This window comes from Lycorma delicatula, chromosome 1, assembly GCF_047948215.1.
Source record: "Lycorma delicatula isolate Av1 chromosome 1, ASM4794821v1, whole genome shotgun sequence".
NCBI classification, from domain to species: Eukaryota; Metazoa; Arthropoda; class Insecta; order Hemiptera; family Fulgoridae; genus Lycorma; species Lycorma delicatula.
Window position 1 is genome coordinate 62,851,387 of NC_134455.1, and position 27,562 is coordinate 62,878,948.

At 31.3% G+C, this 27,562-nt stretch overlaps 1 protein-coding gene across 3 annotated transcripts in view; it reads left to right on the forward strand.

The window, feature by feature from the left end:
- The window catches only part of htt (huntingtin), a 310,315-nt gene that overhangs the window by 252,328 nt on the left and 30,425 nt on the right, over positions 1-27,562 (forward strand). For all 3 annotated transcript variants that reach the window (XM_075355687.1, XM_075355696.1, XM_075355705.1), the window contains 5 exons: positions 3,139-3,251; positions 4,467-4,667; positions 9,435-9,560; positions 16,346-16,458; positions 19,621-19,780. In XM_075355687.1, coding sequence (XP_075211802.1) covers positions 3,139-3,251; positions 4,467-4,667; positions 9,435-9,560; positions 16,346-16,458; positions 19,621-19,780 — 713 coding nt within the window. The remainder of the gene's footprint in view (positions 1-3,138; positions 3,252-4,466; positions 4,668-9,434; positions 9,561-16,345; positions 16,459-19,620; positions 19,781-27,562) is intronic.

Below are 27,562 nucleotides of genomic sequence, written 5' to 3' on the forward strand. Positions count from 1 at the left end.
GTTTGTTATTATGATGGCTGACTTAAACCAGTGGGTTTTCCAAAAAGAAAATTATATTTTGAAATATTACTTGCTGTGTTGATACTCGCTACTGTGCTAGTCCGTAGTGGAATTGTTTAGAAATAATATTCCGTTTGCTGTGTCATAATGTACTGTTTCATTTCCAATCTGTACGCATACAGATACGGTTATGGTTGTAATCATTTTCTGAAATAAAGGTTCTTGAAAAGCAATGGATGGATGAAATTTTTTTTTGAAATCAGGGGAATGTTGCAAGAAGCTTAAGAGGAAGATTATATAAAACACACAGTTTTATGACTGGCATTGATCAACATTTTAGATCAAGTAGACCAAATTTACTCAGATTTGAAGATAATAATGTTAGTTATCTCTTAATCAGAATAATGTCTTTCATTATGAATACATTCCACATGGTCATAACATTAATAAAGAGTTTATTTGAAAGTAATGCATCGTTTGAGAGTGGTATTGTGAAGGAAAAGGCTTTAACATGAGCAAACAAAATGTGGGTGTGCTCCTGGCAAAACATGTTAAATGCTTCCAGCATTCACCATTCCCTAGTCAGGAATTTTTGGTGTAGTTTAACACATTGATGCCTAGCCATTGTAGCCATGCTTAGACCTGGTGGCCTCTGGGTTTTTAGGTAGTTTTTTAAAATTTGTTTTAAAATTAATATGAATTGAATATAAAGTACATTATATACCATTTTAAAGAGCAAATCATGTAGTTTATTTTAGTGTATAAATGAAAAAAGTTAGACCACTCACCATTTGTTTTACGATTCATTGAATATGCTGTTTAAAAAGTGAAAAAATAAAATTGTGGCTGTGTTAAACTCATTATACTGCATGCTTTTTCATTAAGTTTACAAGATTGAAAACTAAAATAAAGTTACTACCTATAAAAACCTATAGTATTCACTTAATTATAACAATAAATATGTACAAAAAGCAAATGTGAAATTAGTCTATATGTACTTGGCTTTGGTATGTTATAGTAAGAAACAGTCCAAAAGACACAGTGCTGGACCATAGTCGGAACACCACCAACCAGTTTCTTATCTTCCTGCTTTCCCAGTAGATGCTTTACTCTTTTCCAAACACACTTTACAAACCCTTGTGGCCGAGTTTTTTGTTCTGTGGGAGGAATCCTGTCTGGAAAGTGACATCCAGTGAATCTGTTTGAAGCAACTGATATAGGAATTATTTCTTGAGCAAGAAATCCAACTTTACTCAGTTCTATTCCAAGTGACTCAATAAACTTTTCTAAATGTTTTTTTCTCAAGTTTGGAGGTCGGGGGATTCACAATAAAGGAGAAATGAATTTGAAACAGCCATCGTAAAATGTAAGAAGAGTTTTTCCACTATTTCATTTGTTTCCTCTAGAAAGGGTAATAGGCAATGATGTGGTCATTTCTATTAACATCGGTTTTATTTTTATTTTTGTCAAGCATACACTTTTTGTAATCATACACTACTTTGAACGAACTTGAACATTTGTTCAAGTCATTTTGTGAGCTGACAATGACAATGTTAAAACATCTCTTGTGTCTTTCCATTTTAGTCATTTTAGGTATTCACGTCTCATGAAAATAGATTAAGATTTCTTCAATTTTTTTGATACTACATTTTGTTTAGGTAACTCTTTGCAATTTGGTATACAGGTGCGAACAGCTTTTTTGTTTTTCTCTGCCATAAAAATCAAATAAAGCTGGTGAAGTGTAAAATTTGTTCATGAATACAGTATGCCCCTTGTCAAGATATTGAGACAGTAGTCTCTGGAATAGTGATATAACTGAATTATCATCCCTTTTGCCAGTATAAAGTTAAAGCTGAAGAACATATCTGGTTGAAGAGTTTCACACACGATGTACAACTTTATCCCATACTTGTCTGGTTTATTTTTATTATAAACTCAGAAACCGAATCCTTCCTCAAAAACCACATATTCCTTCATCTACTGTCAAATTTTCACAAGGGGAAAAGCATGCAGGAAACTGTGAAAGCGATCGGACCTTGAAAAAAAAAAACCCCTCGTATCTCTTCCATTATAACAATATAAAACTATAAAAACTGTACGTCTGTCAATTTACACAAATATGAAATAATAACAGAAAAATTGTCTTAGAGTAACTACAAGAAAGTGTACATGGAGTAGGACCTACTAAACAAAAACATTCATAAAGTCAGTTGTCAGTAATAAAACACAGAAGAAAATAAATAAAACATGCGTAATTAAAAGTGTCTTTGTTATTACAAAACAAGAATTATTAGTCTTGTAACCTTACCAAAAAACACAATAAACACAGACACTAAATTAATAACACTGATTTAAAGAAAAACCTTACTGCAGTAAACTGTGAAATATACCCTTCAAGAACAAAACTCAACCGTAAATAACATTTACAACCTCAATGTGCAAATAGTTTATTTTACTTTTATAATTTCAAAATTCCTTGATGGAGAACAGTGATAGAGTGTCTTGAACTAAACTATTCAGTGAATGGTTCACGAAACCATAAGCACAAAATTAAGCTGTGAAAGCTTTTATATAAAATTAAATTCGAAGGCCCAAAAGTTTTTCGGGCTTCAGCTTCAATGTGTTAATGTAACAGTTGTATCCCTGTATCCCAACGTACTTGTTGACTTTGATACCTGTCGAATTCTGTTTGTTTCCAAAGGTGAAAGCATCCTTGAAAGAATGCTGTTTTGACACAGAAAAAATTAAGAAAAATTGGCTGTGGGTCATGCAGGCTATTCCATAAAATGTGTACCAGGACACATGCTTGAAAAACTTAGCTATATTTAAATAATAGCTATATTTTAATAATAAAAGATACTTCTTTGATGGGAATAAATCTGATAAGTCATACAACAAATAAATAAATTTTCAAAAAAGAACAGTTTTTTTTTCGACAAACCTTGTTAACCCTATAAAAAACATAATCTTAGCAAAATTGAAACGTCTATTATTAATCAGATATTTCCACTAATTGGGGAAGTTTTATTTACGTATTTTAACTTTCCAGTAAGTTCTTTTTATTGCAAATAATATTTTTATATTTTGAGGTTTTAATTAATATTGTACATATAATAAAGAAAATATGTACTTTTTCAGAATTATGTCAATTGTTCCTTGAACAAGAACAGAGATTAACTGCTTTGAGCCTTGATGTACGTTCCTGCATTCAATTTTTGCTAGATCTTTATTCAGAGTGGACACAACCTAGCGTATGTGAAAAATATATATATTTATCTAATTTTGTTTACAATTCCTTATGTTATAACTATAATATAATAATATGAAATTTAGCCTTTATATGATTTAGGAGAAAAGGTAATGTAATAAATATTGCATTACATTATTTATTTACTTAGTTATTAAATCAATTATTATAATTTCAAGTTACTATTAGAAGCATCAAGATCATGTACTAAACGTTGGTGTTCTCCCAAATGCAATCATTACAATCATTTAAACAGTGTGTAAAAAATCACTGTAATTTATTTTTTATTACAAATTAATTTTTATTTTTATTATCATCCAGTGAAATATCTAATAAACTGAGAAGATGACTCTGTTGAACTGTAATGAAGATTAAATTTTAATCTGTTAAAATATGTTGATTTCTTTTTTTTAAGTTCAAAGGTATAAGCTCGAGAGAAAAGAATTGGAAATTGTTTGATTTTGGCTCTTATTGTTCTTAGTTCTCTGTGTAATAGACATCTAAATTATTGATGACCTTTATGAATAATGTTCACAAGTTTTAAGAAGGCTTAAAAATTACCAATTTTCATCATGAACAATCAACTGTCTTTCATCACCCTGTTCATTTACTCACACCTCTCCCTCATATTCGCTCCTCTCGTACTCTAGCTTGTACTATTGCAGATATGTGAGCTGGCAACTCTGTAATTCTGATTTTTCAAATATAAACCCACTTTGTTTAAAATTTAAAGTATAGATTTAACACTATATAAGTTTTAATTATCAAAATAGCTAGAAGGAGTGAGACATTACTAAATCAAGGAATCTATGCTTTAGTAGTTCAGTATGTTATTATTTACATTGTTAATAACGTGTTGTATTTTAAAATGATCAGAATAGATTTCAGAGTGGAGAGTATAATCCTATATTTATTTTAATAAAAAGAATAGAAGAGACCTAACTTTGTTTGTGGTGCCTAAGATTGTACCATAGATCTATTAAAACAAAAATTCTTATAAGAAACTTCATTATGAAGTCTATGCACTACAGTAACAGTCTATTGTAACTGTTATGTGAAGGATTTCACACAACTACTTTTGTTTTTCAAAGTCATTGTTCAGCTGTGAACATTGTAACATTAATAACTTTAGCATATAAATTATACTATAATCCCTACTAGCTAATAAATATTGAATCTATTATGAATTACATACAGATTTTTTCTGTTATTTTTCCAGGCTGGTTTATCATTAAATGTTTTATTAGAAATAGTTCGTTCAACATTATGTGTATCAGACTTATTCTTTGAACGCTCTCATTTCTCATGGATGCTAGACACATGCCTAGAATTGTCTCATAGTCATCCTCAAGAAGATGAAATAATGCATCAGTATCTTGTACTTGCTGTATGCAAGGCTGCTTCTGTTTTACCAGCACTGGTAAGTTATATTTAACTACTCCGCTTAAGAAATACTTATACGAGGGTAAGTCAATTATTATCCGCAATGTAGTTATAAATCTTATTGCAATACAAATAGAAAACTTACATGTACATCATTTTTCAACATAGTCCCCTTGCATTTCAACGCACTTGGTCCATTGTTGAACAAGCTTCCTGATGCCCTCATAAAAGAAGGTTTTTGGTTGAGCTGCGAGCCAGGAATGCACCGCTTATTTCACTCTTTCGTCTGAGGTAAATCGACGGCCCCTTAATGCCTCTTTGAGTGGACCAAACAAGTGGTAGTCAGAAGGGGCAAGATGAGGACTATATGGAGAGTGAGCCAGTACTTCAAAGTTGAGTTTCTGGAGCGTTTCAACAGTGTGGGCAGCATTATGTGGACGGGGATTGTCGTGCGACAACACAACACTTTTCGACAGCAGTCCTCGGCGTTTGCTTCAAATTGCAGGCTTCAGCTTGGCAGTAAGCATCTCACTGTAATGCACACTATTTATTCCCGTGCCGCTTTCCTCATAATGTTCCAGTACTGAGCCTTGTGAGTCCCAAAACACCATAAACATCAGTTTTCCTGCGGATGGTTGGGTCTTGAACTTTTTTTTCAGGGTGAATTTGGATGTTTCAATTCCATACTCTGCAGTTTACTCTCCGGCTCGTAATGAGGGATCCATGTTTCATCACCAGTGATGATTCTGTCTAAGAAGATGTCGTTCGTTACCATAGTGATCCAAATGTTTTTGGCAGATGTCCAAGTGCGTTTGCTTATGCAACTCTGTGAGTTGTTTTGGGATCCACCTTGCACAGACTTTATGAAAACCCAAGTCTGTTGTGGATGATTTCATAGGCAGAACCGTGACTAATTTGCAGACGATGTGCCACTTCATCAATAGTTACTCGTCTGTCTAAGAAAACCATGTCACGTGCATGCTCAATGTATTCCTCATTTGTGGCGGTAAACAGTCGTCCGGCTCCTTTGTCATGCGTAACACTTGTGCGACCGTTTTTGAATTTTTCAATCCATTCGTAGACACTCCGTTGCGGCAACGGAGTTCCTGTACTGTACAGAAAGTCTTCAATGAATTTCAGCCCCTGATACAACTTCAGACCACAAAAAACGGATCACTGAACGTTGCTGATCACAGAAGGCGGAGCAGCCATGGTTAACGGCTAGGCAGCGATAATGTAACTATCCTAGCAGCATCAAACCTGCACAGCCATAACAACAATTAAACCACGCATGCGTCATCTACGCAACATGACAGTACTACCAACATAAACAAAAGTATAACTAAATTGCAGATAATAATTGACTTACCCTTGTACTTGTTTACTCTATCCATTATTGTCCATCTTCTGAACCAATTAATTTATCCCCTATCCTCTACACTTAGTTTATTCTTTACATGATTCATGTAATTTTGTGTTAATATGAGTGAGTTAATTATAATAATTTGATGTAACTACAGGTTGTACAAACCAAACTGGCACAGGTCCACATTTACAAATACACACAGTTCAAAGTAATATATGTAATTTCTTACCCTTTTCACTGATTTTTTCATATAAAGTTTACATTGTAAATAGATGTAAAAGATTAGTCATTTTTTTTAAAAATCGTAATTCATTATTAATAATCATTTTGTATGTTACTCATAACAACACTTAGAGTAAATACCTACATGAATGAAGTGAAATTATGCATGACAAATAGATTAGGTTATGAGTATCCTCGAATGGTGAGAGATGAAGCGTGAGGTACATATACCACAACCCCACATGTCAGTTCAGCTTTTATTTATAAATAAAGTAAGGTAATTGTTGTATAATTGCATCAAGAAGTTGTGAGAACTATTAAAAAACTATTATGTTAGGAATATCATATAAAAATTATTAAAATTAAAAGAAGCATAATGAACAGTTTCAAGTAAATTTTTGTTTAAAATGTTTATTTTTTAAGTTAAAAAAATTAAAAACAGTTCAATATCGGTGATTGCTTGTTTTTGAATCGGGAATTAACTTTCAAAAATCAATATTTAAAAGAGTTAAATGATTTTTTTTAAATATTTACATGTATTTTTTATTTACTTTATTAAGTTTATTTTATATTTAATATTTTATATTGTATTAATAAAATCATGGGTAGGCCTGCAAAAAACCTGATGATTTGGAAAAAATTATTTTACAAAAAACATGAAAGGTGTGAAACTTTCTTACTTAATAAAGTGAGGAATGCAAAGAAAACACATAAAAATTCTACTATCGAGCATGAACTAAGATTCTATGGAATGAAGATGTATAAATTGCAGTTTAGTTAAAGAAAAATTGATTTTTGTAATACACAATTATCTTCTCAAGTGATTACCAAGCAACATCTATAGTGCCTCTCACTAATTTGTGAGCATATATTAAATAGACCATCAAGGATCATTCTCATCACCTCAGTTAAATATATGAGAGATTATCAAGCAAGTCTGTGGGCATAATGATGATACTGTGGTGGTAATTGATTATTGTACAAAGCTGAAGGTACTGGAAATAATAAAAAAGCTTACTTTGTCAATGAAAATTCTTTGAAATTGGCACTCTTACTAATAAATTATTTTTTTTTTAGATTTTTTTATTGCTACCACTTATGTTATTGGGAAGCATTTTACAGAGGAACTATTAAAAGAACTTCCTTTTAAATTTTTTTAAAAAGGATCAAAATTTGTACATTTGGTAAAAATTAAGATGTGATCATACATCATCTTGTTTTTATTGTATTTAAGGTAAAATAGAAAATCTCCTCCTTTTTAAAATCTGTTACAGTATGATTATTTTTTAGAATATTTATGTAGATTTGATAGTTTAATATTTTTCATTAATTAAAAAAAAGTTAATAGCCCAAAATTTTGAATACAGAAATTATCAGTTAAGGAGGAGAGTCTTCATCAACAAAAAAAAAGTTTAGAATTTAAAATCTTTTATTGATACTGTACAAATTTCTATTTTCAAATAATGTATTTCATATATAAATAGTCAGTTTGTATTAAATAGATTTTAAAATTGCTAAAACTTCATCATTTGATATTTTTACTGACATCATTCTCCAAAACTTTATTCATATTTTCAAAAACTGAAATATGCTTGAAAACTTGAAATTTCTAATTCTATTCTAAGCCACATAAACTTGCTCTTGTTTTTATTACAAAACTGTCTGGGTAATAAATAGTGGTTGTAGAAGATATACATGAATTTTTTTTATTAATGAAGAGGACTAGTTTTAAAATTAGCCAATCAAATTCAGTTTATTGAGCTGTGCTGGATTTGCATAATTTAAGTAAAACTAAGTACTTAAATATAATTTGTTGGTAGTTGTGATGGTCTCTAATTACATCACTGTAGAACATTTTGGAAATGCAAACATTTTCAGTTATTACTCTCTTCATATGCACACACAATTAAACATTAAGTGCATCCATATCTATTTACAATACTATGCATAATTTCTAAATTTTTTTTACTATAAATAGATAATTACAGTTATGATTTATTTTTTGTATAAATGTTAACATTTATAAAAAAAATACTACTGTCTCTAAGATAGAAGAGAGGTTTAGGTGATACATGTATAATTTAAAAAAAAAAATTGAATTTCTGTGTCTTTCAAAAGTGAATATTCATTAAAATTAATGTTTTTTTTTTTTAAATAACAGATTATTGTTATATTTTAGTATATTTATTAAAATTGTTAATTACTTGGAAAAAACTCATACAAATTTTTGGTAAAGTTATTTTCTGAAAATAAATCTTTGCATCCAAATGCAAAGTAATTAAAGTTAATTCTTAATTCAGATTAGTACAGTGACTGTTTCCATATAGATTAAATAAATCAATTTTTTATAAAATTAGGGTTCATATATTTGAGTTGATGCCATGACGCAAAAATATACAATACTTTTGTACTTATATAAGAAGTCGAAGATGCAAGTGAAAAAAGATTCATTTTAATGCTAAAAGAAACTTCTCCAACAAGCCATTAATGTGTCATACAGTAGACAAATAGTGTAAAACCAAATTACTAATACGTTGCAAGATATGCTTTAACAGCAGAAATTAAGCTCAAAGACATGCTTATATCATAGAAATCAGTCAACGTCAACTCATTGATCAGTCACATTGCGCCTACTGCATCAAAATGTTAATCAAGAAAGAGTATTAAAAAAGGAACTGGCAGAAAATATCAGGTCTCTGGTTCTAAGGCTGAACATGAAGAATGAAATGAGAGAATAGAGGAAACTTTTCTTTAATTTTAACTTCTTAGATGTTTCATCTGTATAATCAATCTCATTAAATTAAAAATAAATTTTATATTTATTCATATCATCTTTATAATATTTCATTTAATTACGTTTTATTTTTGTATAATTTTACAATCTTAATGTATTCATTTAATCTTTATTGTCAGTTTTGTTAAACTTAGTGTTATATTTATTTCATTTTTATATTTAATTTACTCAAGAGTAAATTTTTATCAGTAAATTTCATTTCTGACTTAAAGGTATGTTATTATTATTTTTTTTTTTTGGTCAAAGAAAATTGTAATTTTGTTAACAATAATTTAATTTTAATGCAAAACTGGTTACCTGTAAAACTTTTGTGTAAAAGAAACAGCATAATTTTTACTAAGTTTGAGCATCATACATTACACATTAGTGAGCTTATTCTTAAACAGATATTTTTAAAAAATACATATTTTGTTTATTTCCAGGAAACTGAAGTAACTGATCGTGTTCTCAAATTATTAGATAATTCTTTAAAAGGCAATTTTCATCCTACTAAATTAGCTGCTGTTCATGGGTTGTTATATTTATTACAAAGTCAACTTATGGTAAAGGTTAGTTTCTTTTTCTTTAAATAAGATGTATTTGTTTATATAGTTATATAATTTTTTACGTTATTATTTATAACAAACACCACAGTCTGTAGTTAGGGTTTTTGTTCAGTCTCCCAGATAATCCTGATGATGAATTCATCACCTTACTGAACTCCAGAATAATTGCTGTCATATCCGTTAGCTGCTTGAAGGTGTTAAGATGGTACACAGATAAAGCAAGGACATCGTTTGACACAATTTGAACATCCAAGAAAAAGGGATGAGACATAAAGATTAGACCATAGATGAAGGGGACATCCAGCATAGCAACTCCCTCTGATTGGGATATTTTACTGTCTTGTCCAGGAGTAATGAGTGAATATTTTAGCATAGTTACTATATTTACTTTAAGAAGTACAATCCATGGTGCAGTCCCAAGATCACTTGATGTTATGTTTCATTACTTTGAAGTTTTATCTTAAAAAAATGTGTAAACAAAATGTAATTATGTAGTTATGAGGAGATTAAGATATTTTGGTTGTTGGTTTGTAACATTCTAAGGGTCTCTAATTAATGTAATGAAAATCTTTTGTTAACTATTTATGAAGTAACTCACCATCTCGCTCAGCAGCAATAGATACCTTATTTTTATAGATTTGAAGGGTCTCTAGCAGTTCAGTCTAAATTTAAACATTGCTACCCACATTAACATATTATAGCTATTATGCATTTTAATTTTAATTGGCAGTTGTGTCTACTTCAATTCCTTATTTATCTATTAATGTCATATATGTCCACTTTTGGTGTCTCTAATCACTATAAGTAGTGTATTTTTTTTATACAAAGAGTGAGCAGTGATAAATGACTAAGGAAGTAAATAAGAAAAGTGAAAAAGTTTAAAAATTATTTACAAGGAAATAAAAATCGTAAATGTGTTAATTAATAATTAATCAATTTTAATTTTACAAGTAAATAAAAGTCACATGCTAAGTATGATGATCTATAATTAACCAGTTTTAATCTTAGTTTGAGATTTTTATTTGTGAATGATTTTAAAGCATATTTTCTTCATAAATTCATTTTATTGTATTAACCCTTTGCATGCATAATGCCAGACTAGAGGATTCACCATAATTCAGCTTCAATATTTATATAATGTTTTTAACTGTTCATTGTTACCGCCTTCTTTTTGTAATTGCCACTCATCATAATTTACTTAAAAAACTATCTGTTTATAAATATATGACTGTAATACTTGAAAAGATTCAAAATAAGCTATTAATTTTTCAAGCTTGTGTGAGATATTTTGGAGAAAATTTAGTGGTTGGTAAAACATATATACGAGATGCAATAATAAAATAATGAGACTGATGTGAAAAAAAATGTTGCTTACCGTTTTAGTCATGTTTAGTGTTGTCTCCTTCAAAGTAGTTCCCCTCTGATTGCACACACTTATTCCAGCGCTTCTGCCATTGATGGTAACATTTCTGGAACTCATCTTCTGTAATATCCTCCAAGACCCTCATCACAGCTTTTTGGACATATTGTGTTGTTTGAAAATGGTGTCCCTTGACCGCCATTTTGACTCTTGGAAATAGAAAAAAGTGGCACGGAGCGATATATGGTGAATAAGGTGGCTGTGGTAGTACTGAAATTTGTTTTGAGGTTAAAAATTGCTGTACTGACAGAGCAGTATGGGATGGTGCATTATCGTGATGCAGAATCCAATTATCAGCAATGTTGGCACAGATACGAAGAACTCGTTTACGAAGTCTTTCTAAAATTTCTTTGTAGAAATATTGGTTAACTGTTTGTCCAGGAGGCACCCACTCTTTATGAACAATTCCCTTGGAATCGAAGAAGCACACAAGCATGCATTTCACTTTTGACTTTGACATGCGACCTTTTTTTGGTCTGGGTGATCCCTTTGAGCACCATTGCGAACTTTGGTGTTTTGTCTCTGGATCATATTGAAAAAACCAACCTTCATCACCAGTGATAACACGGCTCAACAAATCTGGATTGATTTCCATTTGCTCTAACATTGCTGTCACATTTTTCCGTGTTTCTCGCTGTTGTTGTGTGAGATTTTTGGGGACCATTTTTGCACAAATCTTTCTCATACCAAGATCTTCAGTTAATATTAGATGAACCGTTTCTCGATTGATGTTGAGTTCTTCTGCAATCATTTTCACGGATAATCTTCGATCAGATCGTACGATTTCACGCACCCTGGTCAAGTTGACATCTGTCCGTGAGGTAGATGGTCGTCCACTGCGGTCTTCATCTTCAACATTCTTTCTGCCTTCACTAAAAATTTTATGCCACCGAAAAACTTGAGCTCTTGACATAACCTCCTCTCCAAAAGCCTTCTGAAGCTTACCATAAGTTGTCGTCGCATTTTCACCCAATTTAACGCAAAAAGAAATGGCATACCATTGCGCAATATTTTGCGGTTTCATTTCTGTGATGAGAGACACAAACACGTGTTCACTTATTACAGCACAACTCACGACTGAGCAGTTGGATCAATGTGTCGCTTGGACTAGAAGTAGCTTATAGATCAAGGTCAAAGATGGTGTGCCTACGCAAGCTGCAGGGTTGCCACATCTTGCAAAGAAAAATCAGTCTCATTACTTTATTGTCGCACCTCGTATATATGAAAGTGTTTACAAAAATTTTGATTTTTTCTTTGTTTAAATTCTTATATGAATGTGAACTTATAAATTCTTGGTTTACATTCCTTTTTTAATCAGTGCTTGTTAATATTTCAACACTAGAAAATTCTTTTTATCACAACTTAGCATAGTATACTGTTTATTTTTGCTGATATATGGAAATATTCAGTCGCTTAACACTGGAAACGATAATTATTCAATAAAGTAATGATTAAAAATCTATCGCCTCATTCTTTTTCCCATTATAAATTCTAAATATAAGCTTTGAGACATATGATTGTAACTGAACATTTGATATGCTTTAGGTAACTTATTGATGTATCAAGTCATATATTAGTAAATATAAGGGGCATTTCTTCTTGTGATAATGTTACTGCTTAAATGGGACCATGTTTCATTACTAAAATCAACATTATTTAATATCTTATGAGTGTCTTACAGTAATTTATTTCATATGACACTGTAATAAATTCTTCAACAGTACTCATTTTTCAAGATTGTAATTTTAAGCATCATTGCTCTTATAATTGTTATTTTAGAAATTCTCACCTGAGGAAGTAGTTTACACAATGATATTCCAGAAGATTGCAGTAGTTTATTATAATGTTACTGACCCTTATGAGTAATGATGTCCAGAATGTCCATTATTTACTGCCTTACATTTCTTACAAAAGCAGTAAGGAAAGAAATTTTTTATATTTATTTGGCATAAAAGTGTCAGGAAATATATGCTAAAATAATTCTTGCAACTGGGTGTCAGAAATGATGTTCTGAATTAAAAAAATCATCTGCAAGAATTTATTTACGGATAAGCTAACAAATAATTCACCACAAAAGCTTAATGTTTGAGCATGGAAACAATTTTTACATGAGGATAATGTCATGCCTGACTAAAATTTAAATCTAGAATTTTTTTGATGACAAACTGAGATGTACCAATTCATCACTGAAGTTAGCAAGACCTCTGCATAGAAATGTAGATTTTACAACTCATCACAAATACATGTATGATTGACAATTTAATCAAAAGAATGGATATCAAATAAAAAGAATTCTGTGTTACTAATTACATAGCTTAATTTGCCTTCATATCCCTGCTGTTAAGAAATGCATTTTCAAATTCTGATATGTGTGAGTTTGTGATTATCAATATACGTAGTTGTATTGATGAAATTATTAATAAGAATTTTGGCTTGTGGCGTTTTCATTACATTCCGTTTCTCTGATTTTGTTCAATTCAATAAAATTGTTATTGGTTTTGTTTAATTCAATAAAAATTAAAAAAAATTTTGTGTCCAAAACTTTTGAAAAAATTTTTTTATGATTGTAGTCAATTAATTAGATTTTATTGACTATAACACAAGCCTTCGATGGTTGTGTTTTTTTAGTTTTCGATAATCGTTTCTTACATATTTTTTAGCGCTGAATTTGAAAATAACCTCCAATTTTTCCATTACGTCAGGATTTTCTGCAAATCTCAAATTTTAGAATTTGTAAAAATATGAAAAATTGTGAAAATGTGATAATATATATATATATATATATTATATATATATATATATATAATATATATATATATATATATTCACTTTTTTGGCTTATAGTATGCATTCTTATAGCAGTTTTGTGGTGTAAAGAGGTAGGAGGGGTCATTGACCTCTTAATTTCTAATGAAAATTACCACAAAATAAGCCTGATATCTATTATAGTGCATTTTAAATTAATTTATTTTTATTTATTTAATTTTTATGAGGTAGTCATGCCTTTGGAAGACAACCCCCCCCCCCTCTCTTCACCTACCCTTAATGATGAAGTGTGTAAAATACTTAACAGTTTTATTCCATGTGTCAAAATTTCTTTGGACAGCGTATACTCTGCTTTGCATGCTTCCTTCTATGTTCTCTGTAGTGTTCATCACAGTGTAAAATCCAGCAATAGTCTGCCATCATCATAGCAGTCCATTTTCCTTGATAGCACCATTCCATTTTTTCATGTCCTTATGAAATCTCTCACCCACCTCTTCGCTAACAGCACCCAGATTTTCAGGAATTATATATGTGTAGTCCACATGTGAATTTAGGAAGTGACCCTTCAAGCTCATGGAATAGCCTAGATTTTTTTTGTACTTCTGCAGCATGTTATCAACGATTGATTTGAAGTTCAGATCCTTCTTATTGCCTACAAAGTTGGTTACTGCGTCTTTAAAGGCTTCCCAGGCTTCTTTTTCTGCAACTTCCATTTGTTTCTCAAAATTACTATCTTTGAGAAGTTTTCTAATGTCAGGACCAGTAAAGACACCCTCTTTTAGTTTGGTTGGTGATAAAACTGGAAATTTGTCACAGATGTATTTAAAACATTTACCTTCTTTTGGTAAGGCTTTGACAAATTGCTTTATCAAGCCTAACTTTATATGCAGAAGTGGAAGGAGAACTTTATTCAGATCCATGAGACCTTTTTGGTTTCAGGTTCTAATGAAGCTCTTTTTGGCTAATCTTTCTGTATCCAATGATCTTCTCTGACTCTGTCATCCCATTCACACAAAAACAAGGTACCTTTGTGTATCCTCGTTGCTGTCCTAGGAGCATCGATATTATTTTGAGATTGCCGCACGTAATCCACTTATGATTGTCTTTTATTTTATCGAGAATGAATTCCAAATTATCATAACCCTCTTTTAAATGGACAGAACGTATGATGGGTATTGATAAATACATATTCCCATTGTGAAGAAGGACAACTTTGAAGCATCTTTTGGATGAATTTATGAACAGTCACCAATCAGTACTTTCTTACAGAATCTTAAATTGAATCAAAAGTTACGTACATCAATGCAGAAGACTAATTCTCCTTCTTCTGAAAAATATAGAAGAAAATCCTTTTTTCTATACCTGAACCAGGAAAATTAGGTACCAGCTGCTAGCAGGTTCTTTTATTTAATCCTTGAACCAAGCAATTCTGAATTTTCTTTGGTCAAATGTAAGTCTCAAAACCAAATTGTTTAGTTCAGACTGTAAATAAAGCTACCTTCAGGTTCGTACTCCTTGATGTTATCTTCATTTAAATCACTTGTGGAACCATGTACATCAGGTAAATTTTCCAGTTGAACTGAAGCCACTTTAGAAACCATTTTTAAAAATGTAACGTTTGGACCATGAGAAATCAGGCGTAAAGCAGATGGCGTTTTTGGATAGACGTGCCATTTTTTATTATTCAAATTGAAATCGTGAACAGTCAAACAAAAGTAACAATCATTGGTGTGATTTTATGGCTCTCGCCACACCATTGGAACTCCAAATCTGAACGCTTCTTGTTCACCCTTTGATCACCGTCTAAGTCCTTCAACACATATGTAGCGAATTTAGTGGCGAGCCCAAGTTTTGTCTTGATCTCCTACTTTCACTTAGAAATACAAGAAGTAAGTACACTTGTCAAATGAAAATTGTTATATTTTGCTTTTGCCTTTCTATTATTAACTCATCACAAATGTAAAAGAAGAATCTGCAGAATTTTTGCAGCCTCTTGAAACCATTACGAAAATGGAAAGTTTACTTTACGGCCAGAAAATATATTTTCCACCGACAAAAAAGCATTTGGTCACAGTGGATGGAAAAAACTCTTATTTTTGCATGCTGATGGTTGAAACAGCACTGATAGTAGTTGCATGGTACATGAGTAGTGCGGATAGCTACAAATAAACATGTAACATCTTGTTAAGTCTTGTCCACAACCTGTTAGCCACGTTTTATGTCTATTTTATAGTATTAAATTTTGCAATTTTTCAACGTCTTACAGATGAAATTTGCGATTTCCAAAAAATCTTGATATGAAAAAATGAAGGTAATTTTCGAATTCAGAACTAAAAAATACATAGGAATAAATTATCAAAAGTTAAAAAAACATTCTTAAAAAACATTCCACAACCCAAATTTTACAGTCTTGTGTAATTTAATTTTCCTTTATTTCACAACAATAAGAAGTAAAGTAACACATTCAGTAAGAAGGGTAATAATCAACTGAACTACTTTAGTTAAGATTGTTAATTTTTTTGATTTTTATATCTTCTCCTGACATACATATCAAATTACATTATTGACCTTAAAAAGATTTTAATATTTCTTTTTTTTCCAGACTGATAGTGAAATTATTGAACAGAAGACACCGGTTGTGGACACCAGGCAGAAGTTAATTCAACTATCTGTAGATTTCATTTCTAAAAATGTATCTTCAGAAATTTCAGCAGAGTAAGATATTTTATTTTAAAATTAAGTATATTTTGTGTTTGTCTTTACAGTGCCATTGCTAAAAATTCAGGAAACCAATTTGGTTTGCCTGTTAACATTTACTATATGTTACAAACCATCCATTATTTCATCCCCTACTTTGCAGTACCATAAATACTGTGTTTATCATTTAGTTAACAGAAATCTTGAGTCAGGATTTTTGATTCTAACACAATTTTTTGACTTGAAAAATCAGTATTTTTATTCAAATCTTTATTGTTTAATAATGTGAAAGTAATTATGTTGCCTATTTGAAATCCATTTAGTTAATGAAAATATTTTATAATAAAACCTAACACACTAAGAAGTTTTTTAATTCATAAAGATACTTTGATGCTTGTATTGCATTCATTATCACTGATGTATATTTACTTCTATTATTATTACCACTGTTATTTCTTTTTATTTATCTGTGGTCTGGTGTATATAATTTTTAATTTAATGAGCATATGAAGTTTATAAATCTTTATAAGCCTAACTTCTTTGTTTACAATTTTAATTTTAATTTTATTATTTATATTAGTTTTGAGATTAATTTCTCATCCTAACTGGAGGTACTCTATGTAATATACTGTGTCCCATTGAAAGGGTTATGTTAATGTTTTGTTTTCACCATCTTTCACTGTCTTAGTTATGACTGTGGTACATGTGTACATGTAAAGTACATATGGAACTAGTAAGAGGTTCTTTCTCTCAAAGTTATAATGTTTGTTATTGAGCCAAATCCAGTAATGAACAGACCAAAGATATCACATGTTTGACTGATTTTCACTGCTTTTGTAATGCTGATGTGCTATAGTATAATTGGCTCTGCCAAGAAACCACTCAACTTCTACTTTCTATGGTGAGCCTGATATGAGAGGCTTGCTGTTATTAAGTATACCATTTTTCAGGATGATTGATGTCTTATATCAGATGGTCTATAATTTGATAATCATCAGATTATGATTATGAAATTAAACATGCATACGTCGAATCATGATTTCTTTCTATATCTCCTATGTAACCGAAACTTGGCACCCACAAATTTTTCCTTAGTTTCTAACCTTAAAAGGAAAATTAAACAGTCTAATTTATGCAGACAATAAAGTAAACCAAAGAGTATAGTTGTATATCAAGAATAGATTGCCTGAATTTTTTATTGATTTGTGAAAAATTGTCATGTTTGCAAATTATGAATGAATGAAGACTAATGCAATTAAATAATGTATTCCGAAATAAATGATTGGAAAAAAATGCCAAAAATAATTATTGAAATTCAAAATGAATATATATGTAATATATAGAAATACAGTTCTTTTCAGGTTGCCCTTCTACGTGGAGAGTTTGGCTGTTTGTAATATTATTGACAATGTAGAAATATTACTTATGAAATGCAGTATGCTCTAATGATTCATTTATCTGCATGAGATCTTCCAGATAGTATTTAGTGCCTGTCTATGATAAAAGCCCTAAATGCCATGTAGGCAAATGACATAGAATTAAAAATTTTTTTCAGTATTAACAAGATATTGCATATGAAAATGAATTTATATCATTAATTAATCTAATTAACATCATTTCAAACTCATACTTATCTGCCTAATAGGAAATAAATTTGTGTTTGTAAAAAACGTAAAAATGCATTTTTATGTTCTATATCTAAAGGAAGTATCCAATTTAAATTTTCTTATACTTCTTTTTTAATCATCAATCCGCATATTTGTTGCCAGTTGCTTTTCATTTGTCTCTTTGGTAAGCCATTCTCTTTTGGTATTGGTTCTGCAGCCTGCATCATTTTATATTTGAGGTTGATTCAAAATGACATGGGTGTACTTAAGTATGCCTATATCAGTTCCAGTATTTAAATTTATTTTATTTTTGATTGTTTATCATGAGGAGATTATTTCTATGCTAGAACCAATTTTCCAAAAGTAGGTCTCCATGAATGAATAGATAAATGGGAAAATTGTTTTAAGAATGCTTCTTTCTTTATTAACAAAAGTAGCCATTCATTCAAAGTTGATTTATTAATTTTTTCATTCATTTTAGTCTCAATCATACTACATGATTAGATTGTGTGATGAAAATGAAAGAAACTTAGACTACAGAATATTTACTGTATGATGTAATGATGTGTGTGGTTATAGAGAAGCAGTTTAACAATTCTTTCACACTACCCTCATGAAACTATCATTCTTAGTTTATATTTTATGGAAACTTTGATTAGGCTGTGATAGTTGCTTATGGCAAGTCTCTAATAAAAATTACAAAGAGCATTGAAAAATTTGTACATGTTAAATTTTATTTTAAATTGGGGAAAACTTTCACTTGGGATTTTAAAATATTATATCAAGTTTCTGGAGAGGAATGTGCTAGCTACATGCAATGTTTAAGCAACATATCAGTTTCAAAGAAGGAAAGTTATCAGTATTTGTTTTTGCAATTTACATTTCAACAAATTCAATTCTTATCATCTAAAAATAAAAAGGAATAAGGTAATTTTAAGCAGGTGTTAGACTATAGTTACCAGAGGAACAAATAAATATCAACTGTCATATTGGAAAAGTGCATACTATTTTCAAAGGAAATTATCAATAGGCTGTCTGTATCAAGTATCAGAAGTGAAAATGTATAAAAGTTTTTTGTCATTTGGCCTTAACTGAAATCTTGAACGTGCATTGTGCTGCAGCAACATTGGTGTTGCGATTGCTCACTGGAACAAAAGTAAAAGGAACAGAAAAGAAGGAAGAAAAAGAAAAGAATTGCTAGTAAAAAAAAAAATACAAAGTCAATGTACATCTAGTATTGATTGTTTTCCTTGATTGGAAGGTTCTCATAGAACAGGAGTTCATTCCACATGGTCAGTCAGGAAAACCATTAATTTGATTGTATTGTAGCATTTGAGAGAGGCAGTGAGACAGAAGCAGTTGAGGTACGGGCCTTAAATTTATAAATCCTGAGCTGCATTATGTATATAGATGTATTTGTTTAATTATAAATGAATAGAAGTAAAAAATAATTATTTTAATTTTTTTCTAATCAGAAATTTATTTCCTGAAACTGTAATTAAAATTTTTGTTAGACTTATATTTATATAATTTTTTTTGTATCTTCCATTTTTAATAATACTTATGTTTTCAGTATCACTGAAGAAAGCTTAGTTACAGTTTATGCTTTGGCCTTCTATTTATTAGAACATTCTGTTCAGGATATGCCTCAGGATACATTTTCAATTCTGGTGCAGTTAGCACAAAATGCTGCATCATCTAAAGTTACCAATATTTACATTACACTTATTCAGGTAATAAAATTTTTTAGAGGATGTTTGGACATTTATATATATATATTTTTATTATTTTTGTCTTCAGTCATTTGACTGGTTTGATGCAACTCTCCAAGATTCCCTATCTAGTGCTAGTCGTTTCATTTCAGTATACCCTCTACATCCTACATCCCTAACAATTTGTTTTACATATTCCAAACGTGGCCTGCCTACACAATTTTTCCCTTCTACCTGTCCTTCCAATATTAAAGCGACTATTCCAGGATGCCTTAGTATGTGGCCTATAAGTCTGTCTCTTCTTTTAACTATATTTTTCCAAATGCTTCTTTCTTCATTTATTTGCCGCAATACCTCTTCATTTGTCACTTTATCCACCCATCTGATTTTTAACATTCTCCTATAGCACCACATTTCAAAATCTTCTAACCTTTTCTTCTCAGATACTCCGATTGTCCAAGTTTCACTTCCATATAAAGCGACACTCCAAACATACACTTTGCAAAATCTTTTCCTGACATATAAATTAATTTTTGATGTAAACAAATTATATTTCTTACTGAAGGCTCGTTTAGCTTGTGCTATTCGGCATTTTATATCGCTCCTGCTTCGTCCATCTTTAGTAATTCTACTTCCCAAATAACAAAATTCTTCTACCTCCATAATCTTTTCTCCTCCTATTTTCACATTCAGTGGTCCATCTTTGTTATTTCTACTACATTTCATTACTTTTGTTTAGTTCTTGTTTATTTTCATGCAATAGTTCTTGCGTAGGACTTCATCTATGCCATTCATTGTTTCTTCTAAATCCTTTTTACTCTCGGCTAGAATTACTATATCATCAGCAAATTGTAGCATCTTTATCTTTTCACCTTGTACTGTTACTCTGAATCTAAATTGTTCTTTAACATCATTAACTGCTAGTTACATGTAAAGATTAAAAAGTAACGGAGACAGGGAACACCCTTGTCGGACTCCCTTTCTTATTACGGCATCTTTCTTATGTTCTTCAATTGTTACTGTTGCTGTTTGGTTCCTGTACATGTTAGCAATTGTTCTTCTATCTCTGTATTTGTACCCTAATTTTTTTAAAATGCTGAACATTTTATTCCAGTCTACGTTATCGAATGCCTTTTCTAGGTCTATAAACGCCAAGTATGTTGGTTTTGTTTTCTTTACGTTTTCATACGTTGGTATGTTGTTTTCTTTAATTTTCCTTCTACTATTAATCTGAGGCCTAAAATTGCTTCCCTTGTCCCTATACTTTTCCTGAAACCAAATTTGTCTTCTCCTAACATTTCTTCCACTCTCCTCTCAATTCTTCTGTATAGAATTCTAGTTAAGATTTTTGATGCATGACTAGTTAAACTAATTGTTCTGTATTCTTCACATTTATCTGCCCCTGCTTTCTTTGGTATCATGACTATAACACTTTTTTTGAAGTCTGACGGAAATTCCCCTTTTTCATAAATATTACACACCAGTTTGTATAATCTATCAATCGCTTCCTCATCTGCACTGCGCAGTAATTCTACAGGTATTCCGTCTATTCCAGGAGCCTTTCTGCCATTTAAATCTTTTAATGCTCTCTTAAATTCAGATCTCAGTATTGTTTCTCCCATTTCATCCTCCTCAACTTCCTCTTCTTCCTCTATAACACCATTTTCTAATTCATTTCCTCCGTATAACTCTTCAATATATTCCACCCATCCATCGACTTTACCTTTCGTATTATATATTGCTGTACCATCTTTGTTTAACACATTATTAGATTTTAATTTATGTACCCCAAAATTTTTGTTTAACTTTCCTGTATGCGCCGTCTATTTTACGAATGTTCATTTCTCTTTCCACTTCTGAACACTTTTCTTTAATCCACTCTTCTTTTGCCAGTTTGCACTTCCTGTTTATAGCATTTCTTAATTGTCAATAGTTCCTTTTACTTTCTTCATCACTAGCATTCTTATATTTTCTACGTTCATCCATCAGCTGCAATATATCGTCTGAAACCCAAGGTTTTCTACCAGTTCTCTTTATTCCGCCTAAGTTTGCTTCTGCTGATTTAAGAATTTCCTTTTTAACATTCTCCCATTCTTCTACTTCATTTTCTACCTTATCTTTTTTACTCAGACCTCTTGCAATGTCGTCCTCAAAAATCTTCTTTACTTCCTCTTCCTCAAGCTTCTCTAAATTCCACCGATTCATCTGACACCTTTTCTTCAGGTTTTTAAACCCCAATTTACATTTCATTATCACCAAATTATGGTCGCTATCAATGTCTGCTCCAGGGTAAGTTTTGCAGTCAACGAGTTGATTTCTAAATCTTTGCTTAACCATGATATAATCTATCTGATATCTTGCAGTATCGCCTGGCTTTTTCCAAGTGTATATTCTTCTATTATGATTTTTAAATTGGGTGTTGGCAATTACTAAATTATACTTCGTGCAAAACTCTATAAGCCGGTCCCCTCTTTCATTCCTTTTGCCCAGCCCGTATTCACCCACTATATTTCCTTCCTTGCCTTTTCCAATGCTTGCATTCCAATCTCCAACTATTATTAAATTTTCATCTCCTTTTACGTGTTTAATTGCTTCGTCAATCTCTTCGTATACACACTCTACCTCATCACCATCATCATGGGCGCTTGTAGGCATATAGACATTAACAATCGTTGTCTGTTTAGGTTTTGATTTTATCCTTATTACAATGACTCTATCGCTATGCGTCTTGAAATACTCCACTCTCCTCCCTATCTTTTTGTTCATCACGAAACCTACTCCTGCCTGCCCGTTATTTGACGCTGAGTTAATTACTCTGAAGTCCCCTGTCCAAAAGTCGCCTTCCTCTTCCCACCGAACCTCACTAATTCCTACTATATCCACCTTTACCCTATCCATTTCCCATTTTAAATTTTCTACCCTACCAACCTTTTTTAAGCTTTTAACATTCCACGTTCCGACTCGTAGAATGTTATTTTTTACTTTTCTGATGACCCCTTCCTTAGTAGTCCCCACCCGGAGATCTGAACGGGGGACTATTTTACCTCCGGAATATTTTACCAAGGAAGGCGCCTCCATTATTATTATTATGTGAAAATGCAGAGAGCCACATTTTCTTGGAAAAAAAAAAACAGCTGTAGTTTTCTATTGCTTTCAGCTGCGCAGTACTCAGAGGACTGACTGATGTTGATATGGCCGTTTAAGTCATTGTGACTCATGCCCCTAACAACTACTGAAAGAGCTGCTGCCCTCTTTCAGGAGGGCAGCATATATATATATTAATATATATAATGATTACCTCTAATCAGAGTAATTTATTGTCTTGTCTGGGACATATTATTTTTAATCCAACATTGATGGAACTATTTCAAACAAATCTTATTTTTAAAAAGGATTTGCTTTGTTGGCATTTTTATGATTAGTGCGCCTAGTGTCTGCACAGTCACACTGTTTTCTTGCAAATTCATTTGTTTATCACTAGATTTTGACTTTCAAATGACATGAAGCAGAATATTGAATACAATAAATAATATCATTTTCTTATTCATCTTCAGATGAATAATTTGAATTAGCCAAAAGATTGTGCAATTGTTAGCGTGTTTATTCCTTTGTTTTTATCTTAGTCAGGTTCATAGTTTTTCTGCAGAACCATTATTAAGTGATTGATACAAAGAAGGAAGATGATGTTTTTTGTCTTGAAAGAATTAGTTTATACTATAGTTCTTTGTAATGTTCAACTTCTTTATTGCGATAAACCTATACTTTCATTAGTACATGATGTCTCTGTTTTAACACTTGATTCTGTGGTCAGGAAATTATGATAAATTACACAGCGTTCCTGTGAGACACGGGAATCCAGTTTTAGATTTAATGTCTATAATGACAAATTTCTAAAAACAAAATTTTATATAATATTAAAGAGCAAATTTTGACATTTTTCCATCATCTAAAGTTATTTTTGAGATAATTTTAAACCATGTATTGAAATGATTTTGGAGTTATTTGTAAGTAGATAATGCTATTTATTTGTTAAACCAAACATTATTTTTTTTTTTTTTTATGTTGAAGATTTTTATTAATTATTAAAAATTAAATGAGAAAATGTTATCTTTATCTTAAATTTTGTAGTAAAGATTACTGAGTTTAAAGTTTAAAAGTTATTATTTGGATCACCTTTTCTACTGTTCTAATTTATTCAGTTCTCTCATAATTATATAACTCCCTTTTTTTGGTGAAATTAGTTATTTGTAAGCAATAACTATGAACAAATGATTTAGATTTTTATAATATCTATAGTAGAGGGAAGTGTTGTGATCTTATAAAAAAAAAATTGTTAAATTTTATTGTGTACTTTTAAGAGATTGGTACAACTTTACTGTATCAATTTCACAGACTTAGCCCAAAATTTTAATCTGGATCAAAAGTCAAAATGTACAAAAAGTAACTTTTCTCAAATAGAACTTTTACAATGTTTATTGCGTTAAAAAAATTATTACAGTGATAGTATCATCTAATAAACAATAAACATTATTTAGTATATCTTGTAAAATAGATGGGGCTCTAAGTTCTCTTTATAAAAACAGTTTTTAACCTAATAGTATTCATTTTAGTAAACGATTTCATATAACATTAAATTTAAATCATATAACTAAACTTTTTTTTTGTATTTTATTGTAACTGTTTTAAAAGCATTCCTATAGGATCAGTTTTTAAAAAAATGTGATTGAGATGTATGAAAATGTGTCAAAATTTCAACAATTTTTTTTTCTTTTATTTTTATCTTTTGTGAGATTTCATAGGGTCATTTAGTCAGTTCATTACCTGAGTCTCTTCGATGGGACTGTTTGGGCCTTGTGGTCCTTCCAGTACTTTTTCATATGTTCCAATGTTTGTGTCCTTTTTAGCATTGAAAATGTTCATATGGTGAGTTTTTTCTTGTGAGTGTGAAGCAAGTGTTATTGTTCTTGATTTTCTTGTTTAATTTTATCTTATCTGTGATGTCTTCTGGTGTAAGGTCAGTTCCTTTTAGATCCTCTCTTATTTTTCTGATCCATCTGCCTCCTATCTTGGTGTTTTTCAAGTCGAGGTTGTATTGGACTAGTTGTTTTAAAAGTTTTGAATCTTGCATCCTCATGATATGTCCAACGAATCCTAGTCTCCTCTTATGCATGGCATCAGTGATGAGTTCTAACTCTTTGTACACAACTTTGTTGGGCACAATCCACCACTGTCCTTCTTTCTGGTACTTTTTATTGATGAAGGTTCTTCCAATTCTTCTTTTGATTTTGTGGAGTCTGTCTTTGATTGTTCATTCAGGTGGAAGAATGTTTCTGCTGCATAAGTGGCTCCTGGTTTTATATTTGTGTTGTAGTATTTTACTTTTGCATATATTGATTGGAATTTTTTATTGTAAGTGTACCAGGTTAACTTTTGAGCTTTAGCTAGTTTATTTGGATCAAGGTTCTTTGCTTGGGTTGTTTGTTATTATTTCTCCAAGGTATTTAAATTAATTACTGTTTTTGTTTTATTACCGTTTAAAAGAAGTTGTTTTATTACTTTTTAAAAGAAGTTTACTTCTTTTAATCATATTGGTTTTTGGGGCATAATTTCTGTATTTTCAAATGATATTTTGAGGCCAATTTTATTTGCAATGTTTTGAAGTTCTAATATCTGTGATTTATTTCCATTGATGTTGTTAGCTAGCAGTACCAAGTCGATGAAACCAAGACAGTTTGTTTTGATTTTTTGGCCTATTTTTACTTTTGGGGAGAATTTTTTTAGCCATTCTCTCATTATCATTTCTAGAGCACAGTTGAATAATAGCAGTAAGAGCCCATCACCTTGGTGCAGTCTGGTTTTGACTCAAATGGTTCTGAGAGCTCACCTCTGAATATTACCTTTGATCTAGATCTTGTGAGGGTCAGTTTTATCATGTTTATTAATTTGGCATGTAGTCCAAAGGTCTTAGAATTTTTAGTAGGGATTCTCTATGGATGCAGTCATAAGCTTTCTTGAAATCTACAAATGTTATTACCATGTCTTTGTTTCTTTTCCTGATCCATTATTAATCCATTATTTGCTTGTGACTCACGATCTGGTTTGGACAGCTCCTCCAGAGTCTGAAACTTCCTTGGTATTCTCCTAGTTCTTTCTTGAGTTGTGAACTGATCCTGTTGAGGATGATTCTTGAATGTATTTTTAGAATACTTTCAAGAATCATCATCATTTGTTGTGTTTAGGAGTAAAATTCCCGTATAATTGTTAGGATCTGTTTTGTCCCCTTTTTTGTGTAGCAGATGAATGACGGCTGACTTCCAGTGTTCAGGTAGTACTTCTTTGATCTAGATGTTGACAAGCTATTAAGGAAGGGCAATTTTTGCTGAACTTCCTGTATGTTTCCAGATCTCTACAAAAGTATGATCTTCTCCTGCTGCTTTGTAATTCTTCATCTCACTCAGTGCTTGGTAAAATTCTTTTATTGTGGGAGGGCTGATGTTTTCTGGTGGTGTTGTTATGGGGGTGTTGGTGTTGAAGTTTAGGAGTTCTGTCAGCTCTTCGCAATTTAGGAGTTAGTTGAAATATTTAACTAGGATCTCCATGTTGTCTTTATTGTGATGGGCCAGTTTACAGTTTTCAATCTTTATTAGTAGGATTATTCTCCTTACGGTTCGAATGATTTCTTTTCTTTGTTGTACTAGATTTTGGAAGAATGTTTCTGATTTTTGGGGTTGGTGAAATTGCTATGCTTGATGTCTTTTCTCCACTATTTCGTCACATTTGCTGTTCCACCATTGATGTTTTTTATGGGATTTTATTGGATGTAATTCTTCGTTGATCGTTGATAAGGTCAACAACCTTAAACAGATCATAGAGGTTATCTGTGGTTATTTTTTCAGTTGCTTTTTGGTAATTTTCATTATTGATTAGTTGGGTAGGGTCCATTTTTCTTTTGGTTTTAGGGGCTTGGTTTTGTTGCTTTCTTTGGGGAGTAAATTTAATTTTAATTTTGACTATATAGTGATCTGAGCCTGTATCTACTCCTCAGAGGACTTTACGTTGTAGATCTCCTTGTGGTTGTGTTTGTCCATGAAGACATGGTCTAGTTGCTATTCTCCTTTAGTTTAGTCAGGTTGTCTCCAGGTTTTGAATTTTTAAGATTTCTTCTTGAAATATGTAAATTTCAAGATAGGTTGTTGTTTCTGCAGATATCTACATGTCTGTCTGTTTTTGTTTTCTTTCGGGTATGCAATTTTCCAGTGATGTCACGATATCTTCTTTCTCTGCCTAGTTGAGCACTGAAGTCTCTGTTTAATTGTTTATCATGGTTTTTGAGGATATTATTTATAGTCAGGTCGAATAGATCCCTGAACTTTTCTGTTTCTTTATGGTCTTTTGGAGAGTTACTTTTATTATTAGTGGGTGCATGGTCATCTGTTGTAGTGTAGATTTTATAGGTGCTTTTAGGGTGAGTGTCGAGATTCTTGGGGATTGTGACTTGAATTCTTGTATGAAGTTTGTTATTTTGAGGCTGATTAAAAAGCCTGTTCCACTGTGGGACATTTTTCATCATTCTCTTCCCAGGTATCCCTTTGTAGATTCTATATATCCTTGAGATTCTATGGTGTCCTGGTTGGTGTTTCTTATTTCCTGCAGACCCTTGATGAGAACCCACCGGGTTGGTCTAGTGGTGAACGCCGTCTTCCCAAATCAGCTGATTTGGAAGTCGAGAGTTCCAGCGTTCAAGTCCTAGTAAAGCCAGCTATTTTTACACGGACTTGAATACTAGATCGTGGATACCGGTGT